This window comes from Hordeum vulgare, chromosome 1H (assembly GCF_904849725.1).
Source record: "Hordeum vulgare subsp. vulgare chromosome 1H, MorexV3_pseudomolecules_assembly, whole genome shotgun sequence".
Taxonomy (NCBI): Eukaryota; Viridiplantae; Streptophyta; class Magnoliopsida; order Poales; family Poaceae; genus Hordeum; species Hordeum vulgare.
Window position 1 is genome coordinate 57,904,445 of NC_058518.1, and position 10,725 is coordinate 57,915,169.

Below are 10,725 nucleotides of genomic sequence, written 5' to 3' on the forward strand. Positions count from 1 at the left end.
CCTGCATGTATTATAACTACTAAGAAATTTCATAATGTTTCAGAACTTCAAGATGCCATCAGATTGAGATACGCACAAACTCACAGAATCATGGTCAAGCAACGCCCGCAACAATCACCGAATTTCAGTCATTCACCTGATAAAATCACAGTATTTTAACAATGCGCCCACTACTTATATTCCCCAAACAACAATATTTAGCTCCTTTCTGAAACATACCACCTTATGTAACTTGCAGGGACAGTACTATGGACTAGAAATAAAGATAACTGAAATAGTCACAAAAAACGATAATTGGTGGTACATGGCATGCAAGCAATGCTCGAAGGGGCTCAAAAACGACAGATGCAATTGCACTCAGCCAAAGCCTGCTCCAAGGTATTATACAATTCAGCCAAAATTTATTAATTATTGAATCAACAATTGAACAACCAAAAAACTAACATCAAGTGCAACAAGTACAAGATTTGTCTGTTTGGCATAGATGTGAATGCATCCGAAGAAGAAAATACTACATATGCAGAATTCTGCTCCCTTCAGTTATTCTAATGTCAATGAAATTGGCCTGCATTTCCGAGGACGTGACTCTGAACTTGTTGTATCAAAGCATTACTAAACCACCACTTATACCATTTTTTTATGATATTGCCATTACCTCAGACCCCGTTAGCCTTCTAAACTTTTTTGCATTACCTTTACTCATATGTGCTTCGGACAAAAATATTACATCTCGTTTAACTCGCCCTTGGATCTCCAGGAGCGAACGATCTATCACGGGCTTGCTCATCCCACGGCAATTTCAACATAAAATTTTCATTGCGACGAGTCGAGATCGAGACCCAGGTCGGAACCCGCCGATACACTAGAGAACAAAAACCGATCACATAAGCTTGCAAGGAACCATTTCGTATAGATTATTTTTTGCAAATCTATACAAAATGGTTTTTTGAGTTAGGAGATACCAACTTTTTTTCATTCCATTTTCCTGTGAGATCGATAAGTATTATTTTTATCGGCCGGGCAATAAGAAGGGTTATTTTGGATCAACACCATCCGTATGTCTTAGATATATGAAAGCTTCCGAGTGGAGGAATGTTGGCCATAGCCTTCTCTCTCCTCAAATGCTATGTATAGCTCACCGCGAGTGACGTGATAGCGGTTGCCTACATGAGTTTCTACGTAGGTTGGCCCATTAATATAAGAGCGGTTTTTCCTTGTTGTGTCCATGTGGACTTTTTGGTTCTTTGGTTTTCCAAATTTCTTGCAAGTTAGTTTTTGTCTGGTCTAACTTCTTTGTTATTTCCCATTCCAGTTTTTCGTGTTCTTTTGCTTTTATGTTCATTTTTTTATTCCATTTTAATTTATTTGCTCAAACTTATTCATTTTATTTATTTATTCAAACATGTTTCCAAATAAAAATTCGACATTTTTAAGGCACTTAAACTTTTATGATATTCATTATTCATTTGAGAACACTTTGATTTATAACATGAATATTTTGTAAATATATTTTACCTTTTTCCCAATAAGCATAACAATTATGCAAAATATTACACAAGCCCCTTTTTCAATACCAAGAATATTTTTAGTTACACATTTAACATATTTTGAACACATGGTGAACACTGTTTCAATACACGCTCGATATATTATAAACACATTGTGAGCATTTTTTAAACATGTGATGAGCATGGAAATTTGTAAAGAAAATAGGAAATATTTTTAAACTAAACATTTTGAAACACGTGATGAACTTTTTTTAACACGCAATGAACATTTTTTTAACATATTTTAAAAGGAAATGACTATTTTTTTAGAATACAAGTTGACCAATTTTGTAAATAAACATCAAATAGTGTTTCCCAAATTTAATATAACATGAATAATTTTTTCCAATACTGATCAGCTAATTTTTAAATTGTTAACACTTTCATTTTTGGAAGCATTTTAAAATTGTACCTTTTAACCCAAAATACTAATATATTTTTTTTAGCAGAGTACAATCGAAGTCTCTCAAATACACGAGGGTACATTCACCCCTATGAACGCACGCACGCACATCCTACCTCTATGAGCACCTTCGAGAGACTAAGCCGGCACATCATCTTGAGATTGACGAAGTCGCCACTCACGTCTTCATTGTCGACGGGAACGTCTCCTCCCACTAAAAACACATCGCCGAAAGACCTGAAATAAATCCAGGAAAATGCAAGCAACAATGTCAAGTCTGGGCTTGAACTCTGGTGGACATGGGATACCACAGTCCTCCTAACCATCCAACCACGGATTGGTTTGCAAAATACTAATATTTTAGGGAACTAAAGAAAAAATTAAGTGCACACGTACACTAACTGTTATTAAATAGTAGATGACACTGCTTTTAACAAAGGCCCTTTAGCAAAACGGACCGTGCATCTGTCTTCGTCAATGGGATGCAAGCGGTCCTGTTTCACGGGCTGGCCGAACTGGAGCGACGCCCATTTGTGCATTTCACGAGCATTTTTGTTAATTGGCGCCTGTAGCGTTTGTAAATGGGCTGGTCTATCCTGACGCCATTTGACAACTTTTTTAACTATATAAATTTATTTTAATATTGATGAACATTTCGAAAATTCCAGCGATATATTTCTAAGATTGATGAGCTTATTTGAATATCGATGAACATTCTTGAATTTTGATTAATATATTTTTGAAAATGGATTAAGTTATTAAGATTTATAAACTTTTTTCAGTTCAATGAACTTTTTAAAAAATACATGAACTTTTATTGTATTTTTATGAATTTTACAAATTTACTTAACTTTTTAAAAGTTTAATGAACTTTTCCTAGGTCGCATGAACTTTTTTTCATTTTTAATGAACTTTTTTTCAAATTGATGAACTTCTTTCAAAATTGACGAACCTTTTCTAAAGATACGAACTTTTTTTCAAATGAATGAAACTTTTTTCTTTAAATCTGTAAACCATTTTATTTAAATCTATAAACCATTTTTGATTTCATATTTTTAGTTTCGTAACAAAAAATCAAAAAAACTGGACAGTGCTCTAATGGGCCGGCCCATGTGAGGAGCGTTGCAGGCGTCGGATCGTTAACAGGCGGTGCAGCGCTGCATAGGAGCTTCCGCCCGTTCGACCTACGTGAGCGACACCCACGCTCGTGTTTCGCTACAGGCCATACTCCCTCCGTTCCTAAATATAAGTCTTTTTAGAGATTTTACTTGAAGACTACATACAAAATAAAATGAGTGAATCTACACTCTAAAGTATATCTATATATATCTGTATTTAGTCTTCTAGTAAAACATCTAAAAGAACTTATATTTAGGAACGGAGGGGGTACATAGCAAGGGGCGCCCGGCAGATCTCTGGAAAAAAAAAACGCCCGGCCATGGTCAACCATGAAGTGTGGGTTGGGTATGCTCACCCACAAGTCGGAACGCAGCCATGGCAGCAAGCTAAAACACACCGTTAATGATTTGTCTCCATTGACGCACACGCACGGCTCATTGGTGGTGCTGCAGCCACTAGCACAAAACAGAGTTTTACAGGCAACGTGGAATCGACTAGGGGACGCACCAAAACCCACAAGCAGCGGGGCGCCAAGCCATGTCTATTTAAATGTTATATACACACACGTGCATCATATGTGTGCTTAACTGATTTTCATCAACAACCCAAGAATGATTTTCCCCGAAAAGAAGAAAAACTAAGAACCAATGATTCAAATCTTCCAAAGCAAACCAGCTCCGATCACCATGGCGTATATGCTGAGATGCATGATTTAGGCATCCATCCTTTAACTCATTGGGATTTTAGTTAGCTACAATCCATCTCTGGGGCCACTGATTAGTTCGAGGATGGCCCCGTGCAGTTTTTTGAGCTGGCTCGAATGATTGGGACATGGAAAAATTCATGGAACAATTCATGGGAAAACGGAAAGAGGCCGGCGGCGTCTCACCTTTTCAGATTCGTCAAAGGAGCAATTCATGGAAAAAGAATCCGAGACAAACAAAACCTACCAGAGTGGTTGTACTAGTAACTCTATCTCGTCCTAACCCTATCCCCTCGCACGCCCTCAAAAACAGGAAACGGAGAAAAGGTAGAGAAGAGGAAATGACACTGCTTCTCTCAAAGCTCTAACCATCGCCCATGGTTCGTACACCAATAAAATATTGAAGGGATAATGAAATCGCATCACTGGGCTGGGCATCTAAGCAGATAGTAGCACTGAGGAGGGATTTTTCTCTTTTACGTAGAGGCTCTGTGTTGGAACACACGGATGTGACGGCAACACATTTTCCTGATGATAACGAACACTGGTTTTCCGGATGATGATCTACCAATAACGCGAACGCTTACTTAATTGAACGGCCGGCGGGCGAACAGTACATACACTGTTCAAGAAGAAAGTGAGGGGAGGTACGTACACACTGCTGAGCCGCAGCTACTCGTAGCAGCTATTGGGTGGTTGGACCAAGGATGGCGCATTAATTGGTTGCTACCACTGATTTTTCTACAGAAAAAACTGCATACATAAAGGGGGCGTTTGCTTAACTGCATTACTCTCAACCAGATAGGCGAGGGAAGAAATCAGCATGTTTTGGTTGTCTTTCGGTCTTTCCCGCATACAAATCTTGACACGCATGAACCTTAAAATACTGCTAAGTCAGGTCCACTTGGAACACTAGTTTTCAACGAGTCAGAGCAACTCTAACCACACGACCTATTCCGTTCGTCGCGGTTCGTTTAGATCCGCACGGATAGAAAAGTCGGTCCAACGCGCTAACACAAACGGACGTGCGTCCGTTTTTCGTCCGCGTGCGGGTCCATTTCCAACCCAATTTGGAGTCTTATTTGGGTCGGCGCAGACACAAAGCGGACGGGAACGACGCGTGCGTACTCCTTCCCCTCGCCCGCGAGCCGGTTGTCGTAGCTAGGAATGAACCTAACAGTAGAGGTGAGGGTACGAAAGGAGAGGACAGAGTCATAGCTACGGGGAGCTTGTACACAAGATGTATGAGTTCATGCCCCTCTCGTGGAGGTAACAATCCTACGTCTCAGTGCTCAAGAGCTCTTGCAGTATGGAATGTGTGTTACAGGGGGTGCGAACCCTTGTGCCAGAGGAGACGGTGACTTATATAGAGTGCGCTACCCCTCACCAAGGCCCAGACAACCAAGGGTTCGAGTAATGAAGTCAAAGGTGTGCGTTACTGATAATGTACGTAATAAATGTTACTTATGGTGATCAGCCGAATGTTTGCCCTTTAGTCACCTTGGAGTGACTTCTGAACTTCCGCGGTCGACTGGCTTCATGTTCTTTCGAGTGGAAGTCTTCTATCGAGTGGATAGAACAAATCTCTGAACGAATGCTCTATCGAGTGACTCATGGTGAATCAGTCTGAATCTCCTTTGAAATCTTCAAGTCCTTAATCTTGTGTCCTTGGGTAGGACCTGTAGGTCAGGCCTATGACCCTATCCTAGATACATATCCCCATCAATAGCCCCCGAATGGATCGGGGGTCGAGTGCAAAGTGGTCGATGCAGATTCAATTGAGCATGCCAAACTCCGAACGCATATCAAGGCTTGGCAAAAACGGGCGTCGATTGAAGTATTTGCCATTCGCCCCGATCGATTCTGTCTTAAAATACTTCCGAGTGAATTGTAAAGTGAAAATTGGTCCGAGTGATCAACAGGATCTGGTGATGTGACGGATCGCTTCGTCAGGCCCGGAGTTCATGGGATTCGAAAATTTGATAAGCACGCGTTGAACGGTGATGACACAACAAACGGGGTAAATGAGAGCCTGACTCCTCGATTATCGTGTCGCCCTTATCGCCATGTATCGTGCTTCCTCTGATATCGGGATATACAGAGATCTGCGGGCCCATAGGTTAGTGACTCACTCGGGCAGCTATAAAACGAACCGATGCTAGGGTTGGAACGGTGCCCCTTCTCAATCTCCCTCTTTCCCTCATCTCCCCTGCCTCTCGAGCTCTGCTCAGATATGTCTCTGCCACCACCGTTGAGATGACGAAATCGAAGACGAGCAAACTCGAGTGGGCCAAGAAGGGAGTCAGCGCCAAGAAGCCATCAGTAGCTCGGGTTGCGTTGCCGTCGGCCTGGATCTAAGGGGATTTTCTCCCGTCATCTGTCAAGGATATCGATGTCTTGAACCTCGTCCACGATGGATTGATAATCGCCGATTCCTGGAGGTTACCAGCGAGGGAGCTTGAGCCAGAGTCGTGCGAAGGTGAGAGAGTTCTTCTCACCACCCATGTAGAGCGAGGTTTTTCTTTGCCTCCCCACAATTCATTTGTGGGTTCTTGAACTTTTTTGGTGCCCAGCTTCATCACCTTCCTCCGAATGCTATCGCGTACCTTGTTGCATTCATCACATTGTGCGAGTGTTTCTTGGGTTGTCCTCCTCACTGGGGACTGTTCAAACACATCTTCACTGTCCTCTTCAGTGTTCACTCACTGTCCTCCTCACTAGGGACTGTTCAAACATATCTTCACTGTCCTCTTAAGTGTTCACTCACTGTCCTCCTCACTGGGGACTGTTCAAACACCATTATCACACTTGAGCATTGGATGTAATTAATATTTGAGTATGTTGCACTAATGAATCAATGATAGAGCATGATGGGCTAGGGATAACGTTCTTTAGCATTGATATTTTCGAAGACTTAGTTGCTTGTTGATATGCTTGAGTATTGAAATCTTCATGTCAAATTATAGACTATTGTTTTGCATCATCTACATGTCCATGTGTCCATGTTGAAAGAAAAATAATATGATGAACATGAAAGACAACATTCCACAACTAAAAATTCTGTTTTTATGATTTACCTACTCGAGGACGAGCAGGAATTAAGCTTGGACGCTCATACGTCTCCCACGTATTTATAATATTTCATATCATTTTTATACCTTTTATAATCATTTTATAGCAATTTCATATCATTTTTTGGGACTAACCTATTGACAATAGTGCCTAGCGCCAGTTGATGTTTATTTATTTATTTTTCTTTACAGAAAATCCATATCAGATGAGGTCCAATTGCCACAAAACTTTACATATAATTTTTTTGGACTAGAAGGAAACTTGGAGGTCAATATTGAGCAGCAGCCAAGGCCCAGGTGGCCCACTAGACACCACGACAAGCTAGAGGCCTGTGGCATGACCTGGTGTCTAGTGGGGCCCTCCAGAAGCTTCTCACCTCTTCTGAGCTTTATAAATACCCCTTATATTACATAAACCCTAGAGGAGTTGATAAAAAATCATTTCAGCCGCCGCAAGTTTCAGATCCACGAAAACCAATCTAGAGCCTTTTCGAGAGAAGAACACGATCATGGAAGGGTTCACCATCTCCACCGGTGCTCCTCCCATGATGCGTGAGTAGTTCATATGAGACCTACGGGACCGTAGGCACTAACTAAATGGCTTTCTCTCTCGTTTTGTTTCTCAATACAATGGTCTCTTGGAGATCCATATGATGTAACTCTTTCTTTTATGTTGTGTTCGTTGGGACGCGACGAATTGTGAGTTTATAATCAGATATATGAAAACATATTCATGCTTGATTATTATAGCCTCGTATTTCTTCTTTTTGTCTTGCCAACTTAATCTTTGATCTTGCAATGGGAAGAGGTGCTTTGTGATGGGTTTGATCTTGCGGTGCTCAATCTCAGTGACAGAAAGAGACATGACACGCATGTATCATTGCCATTAAGAATAAAAAGATGGGGTCTATTCCTACATGAATAGATCTTGTCTACATCATGTCATCGTTCTTAAGGCATTACTCCATTTCTCCATAAACTCAATACACTAGATGCATGTTGGATAGCGGTCGATGTGCGGACTAATAGAAGTAGATGCAGACAAAAGTCGGTCTACTTATTTTGGACATGATGTCTATATACATGATCATTGTCATGAATAGCGTCATAATTATTTGTTTCTCTATCAATTACCCGACAGTAATTTGTCTACCCACCGCTTGCTATTTTCTCGAGAGAAGCTACTAGTGAAACTACGACCCCCGGACCTACTTCACATCATCTATTTGCAATCTCTACTTTGCTATTTGATTTTCCACTTTATTTGCTCTTCACATCATCTTGTGTGGACCTTGATGAGTTCTATTTTTCTATCACTCTTATTTGCATCTATCAATCTATCCTCTTATTTGCATCTATCAATCTATCCTTACTTTACGCACGAGGGATTGACAACCCCTCTACGCATTGGGTTGCGAGGATTTGTTATTTGTGTGGAGGTACTGCTTACATAGTCTTGTTGATCTTCCTACTGGATTGATACCTTGGTTTCTTAACTGCGAGAAATACTTGTCGTCGCTGTGCTACATCATCCTTTAAGATTGGAGGGAAACCAATGCACCTGCGAGGAACGTCATACACCAAGGCTTCGAAAGATTCCTTTCTGGATACGGTATCATCTTGTAATTCGGCCTCTAATGACAATCATAGGGCGCCCCGTGAGTCCGGTACATGGAGATAGGTCAGTGGCCCGAGAACCCCTTAGTCCCGGACTCCCTCACCTAACCATCCTCTTGGTTCAATCTCTGTCATCAGCCTCCCGGCATCTTCCTCGTTGGTTGCTCTCAAGTACTGAGGTCCAAAAAACATCAATAAACTACTTTAGTGAACCTTCAAAAGCCTCCAAGATTATGTCTTCACCAATGCAAATATAGTCCTCAATGGCATCGGCCAAACACCCATATGCAAAGACTCGAAAAGTCGCGGTGCACTTCATTAGAGGGCTTGCACTTATCTCTCCACTTGCATTTATCCGGAGCTTGAACTAGTCATGATACTTCTCAACAACTTTTGCAATGCTGAGAAAAAGGCGTGTGTGGATCCGGAAGCGCCGACAAAAGTACTTCACCGGATAGGTTGGATTTGGGGCAAAGTAGTCTCTCATGATCTCAGCATAGCCCTCCGCTCTATCACGGGTAATGTGTATGAGGCCAAACTGCGATCCTGTCCTAGAGCGCGAGATATCATCACTGAAAATCATGCCTAAAACAATTTCAAAGTCTTCGTCGTCTTCTTTCTTTTCGGATGACGACGAGTCCTCGAAGACCATCTCCCTCAACCTCTTCTCTACAATTCAAACAACTTGCTTCAATCCAAACAGTTCGATTAAAAAAGAAACGAACGAGAAAACTGACCTAGGCAATCCGTCGAACACTTGCGATGCGGTGGTGATGCATCAGCCAGTCGTCGTCGTTTCGACCAAACTAGCGGGCGGCGAAGCATGGGATCGACCTGCAATAACGCGCAAGCAAGGTCAGATGCAAGAACAGCCAAATATGAAGAAGATATGAATCAATCCGACGACGGTCATGGCGACGACGTTTCACCTTGTTTCCGAAGACCACGACGGGGGACGAACGGGCTGGCGTCGGATAGATGCCCGAAAGGTAAATTATCATATGGTATTCAGTTTAGAGGATCCGCTAGTTACTGGCTAAAGAAAAAAAAACCAAAATTATCTTCCTTTTCTTTTTTGACACGAGATAGGAAATCGATTAGAATTGCTCTTACAAGTTACATCTGCGGTGGCCGATTCATGGGAGTGCAACCTGTGATTGCAAAACATTGTTGTATGTGAACAGTCGAGGTCCAATATTACGTTCTTGCCGACGACCAGCGAATTGACACGCTTGGCAGCTAGCTTCAAGGATCACCGAAAACGAAACGACTGGAAACAGTGCAGTGAACCATCGCCACCGTGTGGATAAACATCTCATCCCGAACCGAGCCGGTCGACAGGCGCGTCTACGAGGCACCAACGCGCCGGAAAAGTCACACACGAAACGGAAGCATCGCATCGCACGCCCAGAGAAAAAGGCAAAACTGTTAGGCAACTACCGGACCCGCAACTACCACCACACATCAACGGAAGACTGCGAGACGAGACGGTTCATCATCACCCACGTCCACCTTACTGCTACCATCTTATCTTTACTACCAATCTTTTCGATCAATCCGTAAACGGCCCCTCAATTCAACTCCCAACAGCCCACATGCTTGGAACAGTGCCCCTTGTCCTCGCACCCATCGCCTCTCTCGGCTCATCGTATGTGAGGAGGCACCGAGCAGGTCTCCAAAAGGCCGCACCACATGCACCAACCAACTTGTTCGTTAAAGGCTCAAGGCGGCTTTAAAAGGTGGGCAGCACGCTTAATATCTTAACGTCCTAGTGATACAACACTCAGCTGGGATCATGCAAAGCAAAACCACTACCATTAGGCAAGAAGTAAGGTGTATCACCTTGCGCTTGCTAGCTAGTAGAGTATACGTGGTTAATCAAAGTGGGAAGGCCATGATGATGTGTGTAATCATGATAACTCGGGCTGCTCTGCCTAGTGCGGAAAATGGGACCGAGCAGCGCTGCTTATAATACTCCAATTGGTAATGCTAATTTTCTTTCCTTTAAAAAAAAAATATACGCCAAAGGCGTACCATAAACTTGCACTACCACAAGAAGCGCAAGCAATGCAACATGCCAACATTAAGTGAAGTCAACACCCCATCCAACACGGCTCCTCGCAAAAAAGTTGTGGTCTCTACGTACCTCTCGCACCTCGCCTGCTTCCACTCCTGCCATTCCGCGAAAAAACATGATCTCTACGTACCAGCTCCCTCACCGTACGCCGCCTCTCTAGGTTTCCAACAACTCTATCACTCCTTTGC

General features: G+C 42.5%; 1 protein-coding gene across 1 annotated transcript; it reads right to left on the reverse strand.

The window, feature by feature from the left end:
* Positions 1-8,377: 8,377 nt before the first annotated feature.
* Positions 8,378-10,421, reverse strand: LOC123422892. Its single transcript, XM_045107752.1, has 3 exons — positions 9,390-10,421; positions 9,198-9,294; positions 8,378-9,129 (listed from the first exon to the last, which is right to left on the reverse strand). The coding sequence occupies exons 1-3, from the start codon at positions 9,459-9,461 to the stop codon at positions 8,828-8,830; spliced, it is 471 nt and encodes a 156-aa protein (XP_044963687.1). The 5' UTR covers positions 9,462-10,421; the 3' UTR covers positions 8,378-8,827.
* Between the last annotated feature and the right edge of the window lie 304 nt (positions 10,422-10,725).

What these genes read in the sequence shown, in the direction of transcription:
- LOC123422892 (XM_045107752.1), bottom strand. Translation starts at nt 9,461, where the DNA reads ATGATAATTTACCTTTCGGGCATCTATCCGACGCCAGCCCGTTCGTCC. An exon ending in TCGTGGTCTTCGGAAACAAG is followed by an intron (nt 9,295 to 9,389) that starts GTGAAACGTCGT and finishes GCGTTATTGCAG; the next exon opens with GTCGATCCCATGCTTCGCCG. An exon ending in GTGTTCGACGGATTGCCTAG is followed by an intron (nt 9,130 to 9,197) that starts GTCAGTTTTCTC and finishes TTTGAATTGTAG; the next exon opens with AGAAGAGGTTGAGGGAGATG.